At 34.7% G+C, this 20,346-nt stretch overlaps 1 protein-coding gene and 1 long non-coding RNA gene across 3 annotated transcripts; both read left to right on the top strand.

Moving 5' to 3' along the window:
* The first annotated feature begins 4,679 nt into the window (after positions 1 to 4,679).
* Positions 4,680 to 8,071, top strand: LOC141633974 (uncharacterized). Of its 2 annotated transcripts, XR_012538735.1 has the most exons (7): positions 4,680 to 4,811; positions 5,192 to 5,498; positions 5,658 to 5,735; positions 5,947 to 6,080; positions 6,920 to 7,004; positions 7,555 to 7,626; positions 7,844 to 8,071. It is a non-coding gene; the product is annotated as an uncharacterized LOC141633974 (long non-coding RNA). The 2 variants fall into 2 exon arrangements; XR_012538734.1 differs by having other exon boundaries at positions 5,658 to 6,080.
* Positions 8,072 to 9,629: 1,558 nt separating this feature from the next.
* Positions 9,630 to 10,973, top strand: LOC141631814 (uncharacterized). The gene has a single exon (XM_074444437.1). It carries the CDS (start codon positions 9,630 to 9,632, stop codon positions 10,971 to 10,973), a length of 1,344 nt encoding a protein of 447 aa, XP_074300538.1.
* Positions 10,974 to 20,346: the final 9,373 nt, after the last annotated feature.

Raw genomic sequence — 20,346 nt, 5'->3', positions numbered from 1 at the left:
CTTATGACCCTATGGCACTTGAACTTGTCATCAACCGACTCACACTCTAGTCACTAGGAGACGTCACCTCATATAAGTGACTAGGGGCCAATATTATGTTAATCCAATTCACTTTAATAGGGTTCAACGTTGTCCTTACAACCTATTTGGATATAACAAAGTAATAAAAAATCCATGTTACTTCATGGTGGTTTGGTCAAACCTGCAATAAAAGCTTGGTTAAAGGATATACAATATAATCCACTCATCCCAATCTCATAAATTGTAATTTCCTTCCTTCAATGCAATATTTTCATTACATGAATCTTCTATTACATTTCTAGACTTAAATCTAGGCTTGGGCTCCTTTGCTTGAAAGATACTCCCACTGCTATCAAATAACATGTGATATGATCCATGGTTTAAAGGATTTATTTTTAGTTCCTTTACAATCCATCTTATCGTTATCACAAAGTACTCAGACCCTATTTGTAGATTTCACATTAACTGACTTTTTAAGGTAGTTCTCGCTCTTTGCACTTCTGACAATTGAGAACAAGATCAACCTAAGAAAACTGAGCTTTTATAACCCTCTACACAAAACTCCATGTTCTTATCAATAATAAGAACGAATCCTTATTCTTTCTCAATAACTCAAGGATGTATCTACCGGCTATCCATTGACTCTCACATGGATTGACTTATCTTGCTTAAAGCATAAAATTTATCAGCGCTTACGCATATCTTAGGATATTAGGTCGATCTAATGACGGAAACATTGGGACTCGATTTCATTCGTTCAACAATTTCAGATTCAGTTGGTAACTGTGAACTGTTTAAAGTAATCCCACAATCCATTGGAATATAATCCCTCTTGGATTTACCCATGCTGAAATGACGAAGGATCTTATCACCATAAGACGAAGAGTCTTATCAACATAAGACTTTTGACTTACTGCCAATATCCCTTTTAGGTCTATCTTCATAGATCCGGATATCAAATATGCGATGTGCCGCACCTAAATCTTTTATCTGGAAATGATTTCCCAATGTTACGGAGGTAAGCATCGGTACATCATTCCCAATGAAAATTGTGTGAGGACAATTTTTGCTCACACTCAACTTCATGTATAAACATGGTTTTTCGACAAATCGAGTGAAACCATTCTCTATTATCACATGAACTCAAAATAAGCTCCCACTAAACTTCAAGTATAATTATGGTTCTTTTGAAAAATTCAAATGCAACCATTTTCTATTATCACATGAACGGGAAGGATGACTTTTACAATCTCTTAATACTTAACTTAAAACCATATATGGATCCCTTAAGCTTAATTAGCATGTTAGAATTCTCGGACTTGAACCTAAGAATAGTGTCACACACACACATCCTCTTCTAAATACCTATTTAGAAAAGCGGTTTAACATCACTTGCCATGAAATGCGGCAATTACTAACATGATTTGATAAGGTTAACATCACCATGTTCATCTATACGCTTCTATATTTGAAAGCTTTACTTCAAAGAGACCAATATCTTAAAGTAATCATTCTTAGGTTTGTGTATAGAATCTATCACGGATTGTAAAACCAAGACTTCTTTGCAACAAATTCCGATTTGGTTCTCTAGCAACAATTCACTCGATGGATAATAGTTGTATTACTTTCAAAAAGCAACTCTATTTATAACATGTGTATGACTTTTAGAACATCTTCTTATGTCATTATACTACAAAACAAGTTTGTAGCGAATTTTCTCCCACTCTATCATTTTAGAAATACACCTATTTACCAAGAAGATAGCTTTAAGAGCTACAAACAATTTTGTTCTTTTTAATGCAAAAGAGCATTAGGCACATGTAATCCTTGAGATACCTATTAAGATATGTTGCCATTTTAGAGACTAATCCCATCCATATCTTGTATGGAGTCTCGTTTATGATTCATATTGCGCGTTTTCACTTTAAACAATTACTAACATGGAGTAACATCCCAAATATGAGTTCAATAACTCATTTCAACTTTCAATCGATCGATCTTACATTACATAAGAAATGTCATGTTGCCGTGAATCTTTTAATTGGGAATCAAATTCACAACTTAGGTCTTTACCATATTGAACAAATCATCATCTTTCAATATTATCGATTGAGTTGAGTTGATTTATGTTATAGATATTAATAGAGGAAGAGGAAAGATGTCTTAGAACTTAAAATGCCATAAACCGAAATGACTTGGGTTGAAAGCCAAGTCATTTAAAAACAAATACAATACTTATTCGGAGATGTAAAATAAAGAAATTTCCATGTCTAACATGGAAACAAAATAAATTTCTAAGACAATGTCTAAACATAAGACTATTACGAAGACATATTCAAAATGAAACAGCAAGCCAAGTCCATAGGTCTCCATTTATGTGGCGGCTACTCTAGCTCCCTTTGGAGATCCTCCTCATGCTTGCTTAGCTTTTCCCGTCTTCTCATACCCTAAATTCAAAAAGAAGGGTGAGAAACACAACTAGTATCTTAATACAAAGTTGAGTTGGAAAATTAATATAAATATCATAAACTTTTAGAAGAAATATTACCTACTGGAGTCACACGTCCAGCTTTGATGTCTTCCAAATATTTGGGGCAATTACGCTTCCAATGGCCTATGCCATTATAATAATGACACTTGTCATTGGGTTTGACTCCCCTTTTGGGTTTGGAAGAGCTATTCTCAATATCTTTCTCCTTACCTTTGTAGGAAGTGGGCTTCTTACCCTTGTTAGGACTTTTGTTAAACTTTCGCTTACTCTCTGCATTGATGTTGAGTACATCCTTGCTAGTGCTTGCATCAAGCCCCATGTCCCTTTCGGCTTGCACAAGCATTTTTTGCAACTCATGGAGATTGGTTTTCAAGTTTTGTATGTTGTAGTTTACTCAAAACTGAACATAGCCCTTGATTCGACTTAAGGAGTGAAGCACTCGGTCAATCACGAGTTGCTCGGGGATCTCAACCCCTTGCAACTTGAGGGTCTCAACATACTCAATCATTTTGAGCACATGTAGACTCACTTTTTGTCCTTCTTTGATATTGAGGTCAAAGAATTGGGAAGTCGCTTCATATTGAATAATCCTAGGAGCTTGTGAAAACATGGTCACAAGTCTAGTATAGATTTCATAGGCGCTGCTCATCTTTATGGCACTCCTTTGAAGTTCGGGTTACATGGATAAAATCAAGACATTCTTGGCCGTGGTGGATTCTTTTTGGTAGGTCTCAAAGGCCTCCTTAACCACGGGTGTTGACCTAGCATTAGGAGTAGCGGGAGGAGCCTCGGTAAGGTATTTGAGCTTGTCATCACCTTTCGCGGCTAAGCGAAGTTGCGCATCCCAATCGGTGAAATTTGAACCATTCTTTTCAAGTTTTCAACGATCCATAAAGGATCGAAGCCATGATACAGTAGTGAGAGGTGGTGCGGACGAGCTAGTGGACACCATTGTGATAAATCAAATTGACTACAGAATATGAGATGAAAGAAAAATTAACATTTATCGTAAATTAGACATGTTAATATTTTTGACAAGTTTAGTATTTATATAATGACCTCCACCCAATTATATAAATGATTCCAAGACCCAAATTCATACTAGCTCGATTGTGGCACAACGGTCCCTCTACAGCTTTTACTAATACAACTTGGTGGGTTAACTCGTTTAACCGATTCTACACTTAGAACTCTTGGTCGATGAATTTACACTAAGTTCATCTTTTGCCCGAACCTATTGACACAACGGTCCCTCTAATAATTTTGTTGAGATCAACCAAATTTCAAAGTGTAATAACATCTTATTACCCCACTTACCCAACGTTAAAAGAAAGCACCCCGGTATAATATTTCAATACCGTATTGTACCCCTAATGAAATTGGGATTCAGGAGTTCCTACTATTTGGTAAGGCTAAGTCTCAATTTTTATAAAATGTGAAGGTCTTGTCAATTTATTATCTATCTCTTTTAAGTGAACTAAATTAGTGATCTATCGATAATTATAATTGACAAGGTTGATTATTCGATATAAAAAGATATGCATGTGATGTTATGGCGATTTGGCATGCATGCAAACATATAAAGAAAAAAAATGTAAAGAAAAATAATTTCCTAGTATGGCCTTTCCTAAAATAGAAAATCTAATAATCTATAACACATTCGGAAACCAACTCCTTTGGTCCCTTGAACTTCATGTGGCACGCCTCCCAAGGAAAACACCGACTTGATCGGAACTCCTTTCCGAATGGCTCCGTCTTTAAGAAACTCCGTAATTACAAAATAATAATAAAATACATAGCTCTTCTTATTATACATTTTTAATAAAAATAAATCTATTAAATTACAAAACGGTGATGCGAAATCACATTAAAATTACAACCAAATCGATATTCCCTTTCATTAACACTACTACAATTAATGGAATAAGTAACACTAGATAGAGAACACCTTAATTGGATAAGCGTCTTCTAATTTAATAGAGAACGCTCCCAACATAAAACTGTTCTTTAAAACTAAAATATAGAACACTTGTGATAATAAGCATTATCTATGTGATGGGTACAAGGAAGCGCCTTTTCCTACTCCTATTATTATATTAATATTAATTTATATATAATTAATTATTAATTTGTTATATTGAATATTGAATCAAACGACGCACACTCACCTCCTTCATCCTTTTTGTTTTATTTTCTGATTTCTTCTTCTTCCTAAAAATTTCGTGCGCCGCTTCGTCTGGTCTTCATTCGCTCTGATGCACGACGTCACCTCCTTCATCGTTTTTGTTCTCTTCAATTGGTAAGTTGGTTATTCTAGTCTTATTTTTCGTTTTCAATTTCAGTTTAAGTAAACCCTAATTCCCAATTTGTGTTCAATCTGCTGTTCGTTTTCAATTGGTAAGTTGATACAAACTATACTTGTCGAACTAGTCCTTATTTTATAAGGGAGCAAAGTCATAAATTAGTGAAACGATGGAGATCTTCCAGACAAAGTTTCTGTAGCCCAATCAACAGCAATCCGATTTCAATCAGAAAAGAACAAACTACTACTGACTAAAATGATATGGCTAATTTAATTTTAGGTTGCAGTCCATACGAATGATACACAATCCTAAGTCCTAACACAAAGCTAAACCCTTTTTCACCCATTTACTAACAAGTGTACATTTTAAGCTCCAGAAATCTCAAATTAAGGTTTACAAAATCACCATTCGATCAATTAAAAATCAAGGGGTTTTTCTTCATCAATTTCTTAACACTCCAAACTCAGTTCCTGTTCCAAATTTAGCTGCTAGTGAAACGAAAATGGAGGATTTCAAACAATTATCCGCAAAATCAATTCCGCAATTTCATGAAGGTATTTCATTAACCTTATCACTTTGGGATGCTCTTGATGCTGGAATCTCAAATGGGTTTGGTACTATTAATCAAGTGAACGATTTCGCAGCACGTATCTTCAATTTCTTTCATCAAATTAATCGCTAAGGTTTATTCTTTTCTCCATTTTATTGCATTTTTTTTTTTGTAAATGAATTGTTTAGCTGAATTTATGTTCATATATTGAAAATTATGCTGTCAGATTTAATTGGTTTTCCTATTTGAGGTTTTTACTTCAATAAACCTTAGAAATTTGGGGATTTTACAGTGAACAAGGAAAGTCGATGAAAATGGGTAGAATTGGGGATTGTCTTGATGTTTCACAACTCTTACATCCATTCTACTGGTATTTCATCTACACTTTTCAGTTCTTGTTAAATTCTTGTCAAAATTATCCTAATTGTCTACAGTCTAATTGCTAAATACTGGGCGCTGCTATTCCTAATTGGATACTCTATAGGAAATTATTTTTGTGCCACTAATTCGAATAGGTTTGCAGAATGTTTACTGTAATTCTGTGATCCACTTATCCAACCATACCTCCTGTTGTATCACAGGGAAATACAGACAAATTCAAGGAGAAGGAACACATACACGAGGCTATGCAACATTTACCTATGACTCTACCATATCTTGTTGCATAGATAGGAATGAGCATTCAAGGGTGTTAAGATTGCCAAAGTACATTGATGTATGTAGCTCCTTTTTTTTTTTTTTTTTATTTCCCGGGTGCAGATTTTATCAATAATGTGAATATATCTCAGTTCTCAGTTTTCTTGCTCAAATATTAATACTACGAGATGTTTTACTTTTAAGATTAATGTCAACGACTTATACTATCTCATAATTACCGTCGAATTCTTATTTACCAGTTAATCGAGTTATCTATTTGGATTTCCTTAACATTCTTTGGCTTTTGCCAAAAGATTTATGTACACAATATTTGCTAGATTAGTTTTGTCTGACTTGTTAGTTATACAATGGTATGTCCGTCGATATTTTATCTCTGACTATATAATGGTATGTCCGTCTATTCTATTCTTATCTAGCTATGAGCGAGTTAGACGCACCTGACTTGTTAATTATACAAGTACAGAATTCCTAATTTAATTCTTATCCGACTGTGTTGTTTGTGCCTTATTCAAAGAATTATTGGTGACTTAAAGTTTCTTGTTCCAAGTCTTAGATAAAAGATGCTAATATAAATTGGATAATGATACATCATTTGGCTTCTTGTCTTAATTTCTCGCAAGGTCCGGACCTTTTTTTTTGTTCTACTTGCTGAAACATATGATGGATATACATTTGACTCTTCGCAGGCTTGACCTTTTTACTTGAATGATTGTGTCTCTACCCAAATTGTTTGGTTGCATCATTACAAGCACGTGGTCGATCTGGTCGAATATATAATTTTCGCTGCATTGCTTCAATGTATGCCTTGCTAATAATTAGATAGTATTAAGTCTCTTATGTCATCACCAAATTATTGTATCATTGATGGTGGTTCAATGTCTTTCTCGTTTTTATTAGGTGAAGATGAAGGGAGATGGCTAGAACAAATGAGTTCAAATTGCTTGTGTGATTGCTATAGAAAAAGATGCTTGTGATTGTTATGGTAAATTTCTTATACTCCCTCAATTTAATCACCCTGATTTATACTTCGTTGTGATTTTTTATGGTATGTATTGTCGTTCGTTTATGCTCCCTCAATTTAATCCCCCTATCATAAATTAAAGCTCACACGTTATCCTATATCCAGAGTCTTATTACTTCCCCCAATTCCAATTTCCAGCAATAAACCTCCATCTCCACTTCTCCTAGTTTCTTTGCTACTCATTGTTAAGAAATTGGTCAAATCCATACCAAGATATGGTCCTGGCTGGTTGAACTTTGTTTATGAATTGTTGGTTCTCTATTGTCTATTTATTAATATGTACTCCGTATATACTAGTGTAATTGTGCTTTTATTGTGTTTTTAAAGTTGGATAGATGATGGTTTTATTATTAATATAGTTTAATCACTTGGCTGTAGGCGGCCAAATAATTACTAATTCTCCAACACGTCCACCAGATTTATGCGATTTATCAAGCTTACCTTTCAAAGACTGATTTTCCCCGCTTTCCGTTTAATCGAGCTAATCCTTCATGTATGGTTTGTTTAACAGGTTATTATCTAATGTGAAGGCCCTAGCGTTATAGCAAAAAAGACTTAATTGCCTATAAATTCAACGGTTCAGGTAATAATTGACTACTAGTATTTATCATTTCTTTATTTTTAATTCTCTTAAATACCATTGTGGAATTATTTATCGTCTTCGCTCGTATTCACTTGACAAATTACAATACCTTTTAGAACTACTTCGTGTACGTACATTATTATGGTACTCACTGCTTATTTTATTTATCCTTTCTACTACTCATATCTAACATATATTTGTTCTTGTTTTGTGACAGGTTATCACTGGAAACATTTTACCCTCCTATTTCTCCTTTCTTCCAAGTCGATCAATTGAAGTTGGCGGTTGAAGTCACAACATGAATTAAAGATGAGATTATGGGTGCACGTAGTGCTATGTTTCGAAGTTACGTAATATGGAGTAGGACTTAGTTAATTTGAAGGATGTGAAACAAGTGTATTGGTATTGGTATTTTATATTAATGAGAACAAATATATTAATTTTATCCAAATGTCATCAATTTTTTTTTTTAAAAATACCAAGAGCGATAGAGAACTGTTAGCTTACTTAACCGTTCTCTTTTCCTTGGAAAAGAGAACGCTTATCAGGTGTTCTCTAAAGCTCATTTGAACCGTTCTATATGACTCTGAATACAAAATGCCTCATCTAACTGTTCTCTAAACTTTAGAGAACACTGAGTTGGAGAACGCCTCTAAGGCGTTCTCTAATGCTAATTTCAACAGTTCTCTAAACCTGTTTCTGTAGTAGTAATACCAATTAAACAAAGGCTATACTAAGACAAATTACATTATTCAAAAATTACATAAATTTAAATGACATTCATCCCTAAATTATGCAACAAAATATATGTATTCAAACATGCAAAATGAATATGCCAAATTGCCTTACTAGATTATATCGTATATAGCTCGGTTTTTATAGAAATGCGTGATCTTTAACTTATTAAAATCACTAATTAATACTTAAATCAAATTTAAGGCCAAGTTAATTGTCCCAACTGATTTAGGACTCAAAAATTAGTCTCCACTAAAATTTGACAATAATCTAACTTGATTTTATATTGTAGCTCATATTTAACCCCATTTATCATAACAATTATGAAATAATTCCAAAGTTCATTAAAATAATCTAAAAATTTGAAATTTAAATTTTGAACATTCTAGAATATGACCATGACCCTCATAATATCAAAAATATGGGTTAAAATTTCGAATTTATTTAGAAAAAAAAATAGTTGTGATTTATCGGTTTTATCAAATAAAATGCCTAAATCATACGAAAATTAATCTAATCAATTTTCTAATCTTACAACTGACATACAAGATATAAATGCAACCTAAAATAATATTCTCATACCATAAAATTCGTTTTAGTTTTTTTTATCTTACATAATATCGATTTATTCCATTTTAACCATTAAAATCATAAATCGTGCAAAATTAATCGAATTAATCTCACATTTTACATAAAATAAGTAAAATATGCATGTGAGATCAAATTAAAATTTCATGGTCAGAATCGAAGTTTAACTATTTTTAGTCAATAAACCATCATTTTACTCACTAAAATATACTCCCTCCGGCTTATAATTTTCTTCCCATTTGTGTTTGCACAGATATTAAGGAACTCATTAAAGAATGCAAATAAAATAGATTGAGTGGCCAAGTGGGCATTGATTAGTGGAAAGCTAATTAAGTCACTTATACAATACCAGCAATAACCACAAATTAGCGGACTAAATTTCTCACCAATTTACAAGTGGGAAATTCAAAAAGTTACCGAATGTGTCCCACCACTTTAGTGCCTAAATTTCCCACCACTTTACAAGAGGGAAATTCAAAAGGATACATTAGAGGGAAAATTTACATTGGAGGGAAAATTTACATTCAAAGAAATTTCACTACAGGAGCTGGTACAAGGTACAATCACAAAAGACATTTCTTCATTTTCTGAAAATATCTTCATTTCCCTTACTGAGGGAATCTTCAATACTTTCCCCACATTAAAAGCTTCATTCACAAAAAATACCCACATTTATTTCAATGAGAGGGCCCAATCTCACTGACGATGAGAGGCATAGAATCGTTTGCATCCTGTTCGAGAAATCAAGAGATTACAAACACGCAAAAGGAACATTCAAGTTACTGGCAACCCAATTTCAAGTTGATAGAAGAACCATCTTTGAGATTTGGAGAAAAGCAAAAGAACAAAGACAAAATGGACAGCCTCTTGCTGTCAACTCCAAAATGGTAGGGAAAAAAGGAAGACAAAAAATGGCAGTACTAATTGAACAAATAAAGGCAACAAGCATGGGGAATAGAAGCACAATGCTCAAACTCAGCAAATCAATAGGTGTAGCAAAAATCACAATACAAACTTGGATAAAAGAAGGAGAAATTGTACCTCATACCTCAGCCATCAAACCACAACTAACTGCGGATAACAAGTATCTTCGTCTTAATTTTGCAATTTCCAAATTATATTTTGACAGATTATTGAATGCTCTCAAGTTTAAAACAATGGATAATATTGTTCATGTTGATGAGAAATGGTTTGATATGACGCAAAAAAGTTCTAGGGTGTACCTTACTAAGGGTGAAACTCACCCATATAGGTCATGTAAAAGCAAAAGGTTTATCACAAAAGTTATGTTCATGGCTATTGTATCAAGACCCATTTATGATGAAAACAAGGCACTCATATTTGATGGGAAAATTGGGTTATTTCCCTTCAATTTTCAACAACCAGCCCAGAGGAGAAGTAGAAATAGAGAAGCGGGAACACTTGAAACGAAGCCTGTTGCTAGCATCAATAGAGAAGTGACTAAAGCTATGTTCATGGACAAAGTGTTGCCTGCCATTAAAAGCAAATGGCCAGCATGTGCTTCAAAAACTATAACAATCCAACAAGACAACGCAAGACCTCATATAAAATCAACTGACCATGAGTTTGTACAAGCTGCCACATCCGACGGGTTCAATATTACGCTTAGGAATCAACCAGCTAATTCTCCAGATCTTAACGTGTTGGATTTGGGTTTTTCTCGGTCAATACAATCTTTGCAATCAACAAAACCAGCGGCAACAATCGATGAATTGGTAAAAAATGTTACCGACGCTTGGGAGGAGGAGGAACATGAATGTTTGGATGATGTTTGGTTAAGCCTACAAGCATGTATGATTGGAATTATGAAAAGAAAAGGTCATAATGACTACCCTTTACCTCATTTGAAGAAGCAAGCTCAAAGGCGACAAGGAACTCAACCTAGAGACTTGACGGTTGACGATGAGTTGGTAAGAGAATGCATTCAAGGGTTAATGTTAGAAGGGAAGGAAACAAACTTGGAGCAACTTATTTCAGACATGGGAATAGTACTTCCGAACTGATGCACATAGAACTTCTCAAAGTTTAATGATGTTTCTTTTGTAAACCTTTTGCTTATATATTTTGTGCAATCTATGAAATCTAATGTAATGAACTGACTGAATATGAAAGAATGCAGTTTGATTTTCATTAGTTACAGTTTATATACAGGTTGAAAACACCATTTCACATAAACATGAAAAGACAGCAGCAAAATGACATTATCCAGCAATATTACATTATCCAGCAAAAAAAAACAACCATTTCCTGCACATTAACCCATTTTACAGCAACATAACATCAAAATATTGCAGAAAAATGCATTTAAAAAAAATCCAAAGAACTTTCAAAGACATTAACCAATTTAACAGCACTAAAACGTCAATTTACAGCACATAAACAGAAAAAAAAGCCATTTCCTGCGCATTAACCCATTTTACAGCAATATATCATCAAAATATTGCAGAAAAATGCATTTTACAGCAAAAATCCAGCAACTTTCAGCACATTAACCAATTTAACAGCACTAAAACGTCAATTTACAGTACATAAACACAAAAAAAGCCATTTCCTGCACATTAACCCATTTTACAGCAATATAACATCAAAATATTGCAGAAAAATGCATTTTACAGCAAAAATCCAGTAACTTTCAGCACATTAACCAATTTAACAGCACTAAAACGTCTATTTACAGCACATAAACACAAAAAAACAGCCATTTCCTGCACATTAACCCATTTTACAGCAATATAATATCAAAATATTGCAGAAAAATGCATTTTACAGCAAAAATCCAGCAACTTTCAGCACATTAACCAATTTAACACACTAAAACATCAATTTTACAGCAATATAACAACAAAATATTGTAGAAAATGCATTTTACAGCAATAAAAACAACAATTTTATGCACACTAACCAATTTTACATCACTAAAACGTTAATTTACAGCACAATAAATTAAATTATGAAAGAGATATACCTTCATCCCCTCCTCTTTCTTTTCTGGGTTTTCCTCTTTCTTTTCCGGGTTTTCCTCTTTCTTTTCTGGGTTTGCCTTTTCTCTTTGTTCCTCCATTTTTGATTCCTCTTTGTTATCCTCTTTTATTAACCCTTTCAATTCATTAACTGCCCCAAGATCTTTCCAGGGATCCAAGTTATCACCATAAATATCATCGTCGTTATCATCATATGAAACCGTATCTTTTGATGTTTTAGACGGCTTAACTTTTTTGCGACGTCCAATTGAACCATCCATGTGACCCTCTGCTAATTTTTGGTCCCAGTGCTTTAGAATAAATACTGAGGAAATCTCACAATCGGAATCTTCAAATACGTCATCAAATCCTTCGAAGGAATCAGGTTCACCATACCCATGAGTATCCGAGTAGTAAAATAATGTCTTAGGAAAGTACCGTTTGGAAGAACACATAGTAGGTTTAGGATCTTATAGAGGACATTAATTAGTAATGATAGATCTGAAAAAAGAAACAAGAAAAATGGTGAATGTCTTGTGCCGCAAAGGTCGGAGAGATGCAGAAATTAGGGTTTGTGAGATGAAAAGAGGGATAAAGGAGGCTTCATGGGTAGGAGTAGTAATGAATTTAGGTGTGATATTGGGTTTAGGTTGGGTTTGCAGGTATGATATCTAAAAAATGGGTTTTTTGATCCAAAAACATGAAGATTTTGGTGCGTAAATTGTAAAATATCTAAAATTTTTGGAGGGAGTGTTTAAGTAAGTTAATTAGGATTAACTCACTTAATCTTGAAAAATTTATTAAACAAAATTATTTAAAGAAATTAATCAGTGGCAAACAATGTAATTATATGAAAGTTATTGGGACAAAATGGTAAAAAGACTTGCCAAATAAGGAAATGATGAGAAGTGGGAAGAAAAAAAAAATACTTCCTAATAAGGTAAGTGGGAAGAAAATAGGAAGCCGGAGGGAGTAATTATTTTACTAAAAATCATAAAAATGAGCAATAAACTTCCATAAACCATTTAAAATGACCTAAAATATTTTAGGACCAGAATGTATACATGCATCCAAAATTTCGTGCATATCTCATATTTACACAAATTTTCCGGTTTTTATTTTAGTCATCTAATAACTCCTAAAAAACTTAAAAACGTTTTCATGCAACAAACAAAGTTCTGATACTAATTGTTAGGTTCATTAATCCTCTTATTAGACTCATCTAATATAGATCTAAGTTACTTATTAATTTAGATGTTGTGGATCTTGTTACATGCAAACATATATAAAGAAAGAGTAAAAGGAGAAAACGATTTTTCCTTACATTATAATGATACAGAAATGGGCACAAGGTTGAACTCCTTCCAACCTTGTTCTTGAGCTATGAAAAATAGGATGATCCTCCAATGTTTCAAAGTAGAAACTCTCCTATCAATTGCATCCAAGATTTTACCCAAATGATTCTTAATAATATTAACTAGATATTGTTAAGAATTAAAATCCCATATTATTATTATTATTACTACTCTAGTAATATAAGATAATAATGTGTGGTTGTGTGAGAATTTAGAGAGAAGCATGCATAAAAATGGAACAAGCAAAAATGAGCAACAAATTGTTCTTTTTAAGAGAACAAAACCGGCACCCCATATCCCTTAGTGGACAATTTCTTTTTCTTATTTTAATGCATGCTTTTGTAGGTAATGAGTATACTAGGGTAGCTTTTGTCATAAGCATGCATGTAGGTGAAATGATTACATGCATGAAGTTGATTAAAGAAAATACAAAATTAAAATGTTGTCACACACAACACTATATTTTCGGCCACTTTAGTGTAAAATGGACCATTTTGATTTTGTAATGTTTGTCACACAAAGATGACATGTTTATTTATCTTACATAAATAAGTATTAGTTTGATCATATAACAATTATATAATATAAACTAATAATTAATATACACTTAACTCTTAAGTGATAATTATGTCATTATATAAAAATATAATGAGTCCTATAATGTCTAATTTAATTAATTTACAACCATTGTAAAATATAATCAACAAATAACCTCTACCTCTAAAAATACAAAAACCTAGATTAATTTAATGAATTAACGCTTAATTATTAAATTAAATCTTATTTAATCACATTACAATAAGATATAAAATTTCATTAGTCAATCATCGCATAATTGAATAATAAACTTGCGTTGACTCGAGTTCTAAATTCGACCTCAACAAACTCACACAACAATATATATATATATATATATATATATATATATATATATATATATATATATATATATATATATATATATATATATATATATATATATATATATATATATATATATGTATATAGATTTAGGATCCGGTGAGAACGATCACTCGGTGAGAACGTATACTAACCATAAGATTAAAAACAAAAACAATCTAATGGTCTTAATTAAATCAAAATATTCCACTAGTACTGCGCGTCTGCACAACACACTTCCACCACCCATCCTCTCTCATACCTCACCACCACCTCACCGGGTATCCCCACCACCACCTTCTTCGCTTTGTCGGCGTCCCCACCACCGCTCCGACGACACCACTCCCCACGGCGGCATCACCAGTACACAACCGACACTTTTTATTCTTCCCTCCTCAATCCCTAAAGTCCCTCCCATAAACTCATATCTCGGTGTACCACTTACGATCGCAGATTCCGTACAGGTGTTGTTGTCGGAATACATCAGATGACCATTCTTGAATCCCGTTGTCACCTAATCCATCTTACTGCCTTTCTCCCTATTCCATTGGTTTTTTTTTTTTTACGGTCACCGCCGATGGTTGATGGTGGACTGGTGGAGTTTGATGCAGAAGATTCTCAGGAATTACAGTATCAGAAACTCTCAGAATGTCATTTATATATTTATCCCAACTAATAAACACAATTACGACTCAAACGTGCATATAATGCTGCCTTTCCTTAATGAGGTGGGGTTGTTATATATACATGTAATCTCAATTAGGAGTTTGACGCAGACGATACTCAGGAAATACAGTATTCCTTGGCCTTTGTCAGGATGGTGATTTGATGCTGCTCTGTAAGGTTATTCTGTGGTGTATCTTTGTCTCATATGTTCCATCAAATTATGTTTCTTGCTCAATTTGTTTTTTAGAAGGTCATATCTGTATTTATCCCGTTATTCTTCCTGCAAATTCGTTGCATTCTATTCAGTCCTGGAAACGATTGTTGATGGTGGACTGGTGGTAGTATCCACGGATGGGTGGGTGGGTGATGGTGGTTGCTCATGGATAAAAAAAACATCGATCTCCACGCTACATACAATCCATGAGGTACATGAGACTAGTGTATCTGATTTCAATATTTATGCATCTCAAACCAAATTTAATGTACCTAGCAACTAATTATATGTATCTATGGTAGATACATTAAATCGATGGTTAGATACATCAATTTCCATGCTACATACTAATTACGTCGCCGACGAAATACCTCACCTCCTTCTCTTAGTTGTGTAATCTGCGGGACCAACGATAGAAAGGACCGTCTCCGGCGACTATCACGCAGCCCATATATATTGTTGGTCAGTTTTAGCCACCCCGTCGCCGGAGATAGATCGGCGACGACGAAGGTATGGTGGTTGTTGGCATCAAATAAGGTGGTGATTGAGCTGTAGTTTAACTGTGTGGTCGACGCCGGCATTGAAGGTGGTTGATACTAGCAACTCGCCGGCGGTAGTGGATGCATGTCGGAGTAGTGACTGGTGCAGTGGTGCTTCGTGAATGTGAGGCAGTAAGGATAATGTGTGAGTATAATGGGGCACGTGGGTTTAATGATGTAAAAAAGGGGTTCTGCATTTTATATTCATTAATTATAGTTAGCGTGAGAATTTAGTTAGGCGTGAGATAGATATGCGTTCTCACCGTTCTCACCGAATGTTCGTTCTCACCGGATCCTACCTCTATATATATATATATATATATATATATATATATATATATATATATATATATATATATATATATATATATATATATATATAAGGGCTTCTATAAGTCCACCTTATTTAGGTGAGTCCTTGTGTCCTCATTTAAGCCCTTGGATCTAATAAATGGATGGCTGAGATTAGACCAAAATAAAGAGATGTGATATAAATAGTCCTAAACCCTAATCTCTCACATCCATCTCATTTCATTTCCTCACAACACAAATCTCCCACTTCTCTCTCTTCCTCTCATCTCTCTCTAGCTCTACCATCACCTACTACACAACCAACTACAACATCCTCCCCGTTAACACCACCACCAACAATAACAACACCCACCGCACCGCCACAGCCATGCAACAGCCGCCGCCCCACAACAGGCGCTGCCACAACAGCCGCCACACCTTTGTTTTTTTTTTTGTTTTTTTTTGTTTTTTTTTTGTTTCAGATCTCGTTTTTTAGATCTCGTTTTCATCTTTTTTTAGATGTTTTTTGGTTGGTGTTCGTTGGGCTAGTCTTGTGGTGGTGTGTCGTTGCAAAAGTCGCCACACCTTTTTTTTTTTTTTTTTCTCAGATCTCGTTTTTTTAGCCGTACCTTTTTTTTTTTTTTTTTTTTTTCAGATCTCGTTTTTTTAGATCTCGTTTTCATTGTCGGTTTTTTTCAGATCTATTTTTATTGTTGATCTTTTTTTTTCGTTTTTAGATCTGATTTTTTTCGTTTTAGATCTGATTTTAATGGGTTGGTAGGGGTTGTTAAGTTGGTGGTGGTTGTTGGGGTGACGGGATGGATGATGGTGGTGGTATTGTCGGTGGTTGACTAAAGTTACACCCTTAACAGACTAGGGTTACACTCTTGACAGACTAGAGTTACGCTCTAAACGAACACTCTAAATGACCGAAATTACACTCTTAACGGCTGAAATTACACTCTTAACAGATTGAAATTACACTGTAATGATGAAGTTACACTCTTAATTAACAGCTGAAATTACACTCTTAACAGACTGAAATTACACTCGTAACAGACTGAATTTACACTCTTAATGAACTGAAGTTACAATCAAAATGGACTTAAGGATTACATTAAACTTAGTGTTAAAATTATATAAATTCAACCTATAATAAAAATTACATAAATTTCAATTTTAACATTAAAAATGACTCTTAAAATACTAAAGTTACACTCTTAAAACAGTAAAGTTACACTTGTAAAACAGTAAAGTTACACTCAAAATTGTTGAAATTACATAAAAAACAGTAAAGTTAAACTCATAAAATGTTGAAATTACATAAATCGTTAAAATTACATAAATTCAAATTTATATATTAAAAATATTAAAAAGATAGCCATAAATTCAAAATTTTGTATAAAAAAGCCATAAATTAAAATTTTATATAAAAACTAGCCTTAAATGATTAAAGTTACACTCATAAAGTACTGAAGTTACATCTAAAAAATGAGTGGCTAAGATTAGGACTTAGGGACTCAACCAAATTTGTGGACTTATAAGAACTCATCTCTCTCTCTCTCTCTCTCTCTCTCTCTCTCTCTCTCTCTATATATATATATATATATATATATATATATATATATTTATATATATATATATATAATAAAAGGGACTGATCAACCCTTATCAAATACATTTGATCAGAAATAATTTGGGTTCCATCCTATAGGTGTGACCTCAAGGGATCAACTGATCACCACCGTCAAACGACAGTAACGTCAAACTCTAGTTAGTCAATCGTTACCGATAAATGTTGATCAGTTGACTATATATTGTATCATCTCTTATGTATTCTTATCATGAGATTTAAATACGTGATCGCACTATTGTTGAGGACACATACTCCAACATGTTGAGCCTTCGGTTGATGCTTCTTCTTACTCCTTACGTCACCTTAATATGAGAAAGAAATTGTATGCGCATAGCTTTGCGTCCACCGAGTCCTATTGGACGTCTTGATTAGTGGAGCATGGTGGTCCACATATCCGTTGGGTGGTGTCGTGGTGGCACTTGAGGTCCTTCATGGGGTTGTCCGCTCCGGTCGCTTATTCTTTCTCTTTGATGGTTGTGGGCTTGAAGGTTACTTCCATCATTTATCCGGAAAGGGTTATGAGGCAAATGGGCCGTCAACAAAAAGTACCCGCTCAAGATACTCTCGTCCAAGAGAGTGTATTTCGAAACTCTGAGATTGTGGGGGCTTTTGAGAGGTGGTGGGCCACTCAGCCGACTTGGATGGTACCAAACCCCACTACAACAACATGGGTGACTCCCGCTTATGTCAAATGGTCAAGAGCTCAAACTTTGGAAGAAAGGTCCAACTTTGGCAAAGATGAAGTCGTCGATTTGAAATATAGGGAGGTTGGCAAGACAAACCGCGCATTTTTTGACGACTTTGTCGATGACGTTAGCCCGGATGTGGTGAGGCCACCGAAGAGGAGGAGCTTGGGTCCCAAATAGATGGTGAGCCGGGTTTGCGCTCGGCTTGGGCCGAGTATTGGGTCTTGTAAAAGACCGAATGTCGTTGCCGTTGAGGATCCGTTCCGAAGAGGAAGCCCATGCTACGCGGGCTAACAAGAAGAACAAGCAGAAGATGTACCCCGAAGGAAAGGGCAAGTGTATAATGAAATAATGAAGACCTCCATTACTCACTTTGTTATTATGTTGTATTAGTGTTCGTGTGTTTTTATTATGTTGCACTAGCTATGTATTGTGTGTTTTTGTGCTAGTATTACTATGTAAGATGTCTTGGTCGACGTTCTAGCTTGGCAAGTTGTGGACTTGCTTTGCTTTATTTGGTTTCAAGTTTGTAATCCTTCATATTATTAATTAAATAAGAGGATTGCATGTGCTAAGAAAATGTTGTGAACACTTATTGTTTCTCCATCTATCTTGTAAATGTAATACTACGGTTTTATGAGTTCTTGGGTACTCTATCGAGTGGGGCTTAATCTGTCGAGTAAGTATGTTTTGTATACGAATCAGTAGTCTCCCTGTAGGGTACTCGATCGAGTAGCCTTGGCACTCGATCGAGTAAGTGGCACTCAATCGAGTACGTGACTTAATCGATCGAATAAGTCGGTTATCGAGTGATTTGCGACGGGTTTGTTAATAATGCGGATTAATATATAATACTCCGTAATCTTTTTCTTAAACACTTTTACAAACCTAAAAACACAAAAATGATAGTTTGCAAGTTATGTTATTCGATTCATTCGCATTATTGGCAAATCCCGGAGCTAGAGGTGTCGGTATCCTTTGTTCTTTATACCGTTGTGATCCTTGCGTCAAGGGTAAGTCCTACATATTATTTTTATAGCATTTGGTTAATGTTGGTTAAACCCTAATTTGGCGATTTTGGGGTTTTTATGTTTTGTGTTGTTAAGGTAGTAATTGTATGAATGTATGTTTAGGAGGAGGATTCGTAGAGGAGAGATTTTAAGACAGCTGCTAGATCGTCTGATTCTGTGATTGCTTTCCAGGTAGGGTTTCCAGGTAGGGTTTCCCTACTCAGTATTAATTACATGATATGTTTGGTGGTTTCATGGTGATTATGGTTAAAGTATATTGTTGGTGGTTGTGACGGTTATTGGTTATATTGTTGGTTGTATTGTTGATTAATATCGTTGATTGTTTTTGTATTCGTCTGTGGTCTTCGGGGTGCATCCCTGGCTGAGTGGAGTCACTTGCGGGAGTGGCTTCACGCCCTTGATTCGCCTTCTGTGGAAACCGCCACAGAAGGGATGTGCACATTAATCAACATGGGTTTATCGCTCGATGAAGATGAGCGGGGCTTAGGTGGGAATGGATGCGGTCCCCCACTGGCAGTGTGGAGTACCTGTTGCGATGGGTACTCTGGCAGGACTACACACTTTAGTGTGTACTCAGTTGTGTGGAGATTGATTATGGAGACTGGGGTTTGTTGTGTGTTGAGCTGTTTTAGCATTTGATTTGTTGTGGCTTCCTTTTATGTAAATAATACTGACCCCGTTGAAATGTTTTAAAAACCGTGGTGATCCATTCGGGGTTGGTGAGCAGTTATTGAGCAGGTATGAGATAATGCGTATCGGATAGCTGGGATGATTCACCACGTTGCAGTTTAGAAGTCTTCCGCTGTGTCTGACACTTGATAGTATTTTGACAGTAGACAATTTTGAGAACTTGTATTTCTTTTTAATAGTTTTGGTATTGGCAAGTAATCAAGTTTATTATTGTCTTATAATTATAACTGCCTCGGGAAACCGAGATGGTGACGTCCTTATACCTAAGTGGTGCTGGTAAGGCACTTGGAGTATGGGGGTGTCACAGTAAAGGCAATTCGGTTAAAATTATCTTAAACATTGCACATGTGAAGGGGATTTTTGTGGGAAGGGAGAAAGACTTTTTTTTTTTGAGAAAAGGGAATGCTT

This window comes from Silene latifolia, chromosome Y (genome assembly GCF_048544455.1).
Source record: "Silene latifolia isolate original U9 population chromosome Y, ASM4854445v1, whole genome shotgun sequence".
In the NCBI taxonomy this organism is placed as follows: domain Eukaryota; kingdom Viridiplantae; phylum Streptophyta; class Magnoliopsida; order Caryophyllales; family Caryophyllaceae; genus Silene; species Silene latifolia.
The sequence above is the reverse complement of the archived record's forward strand: the minus strand, read 5'-3'. Positions and strand labels throughout refer to the sequence as shown.

Coding starts and splice junctions, on each gene's coding strand:
- LOC141631814 (XM_074444437.1), top strand. CDS start 9,630: ATGAGAGGGCCCAATCTCACTGACGATGAGAGGCATAGAATCGTTTGC.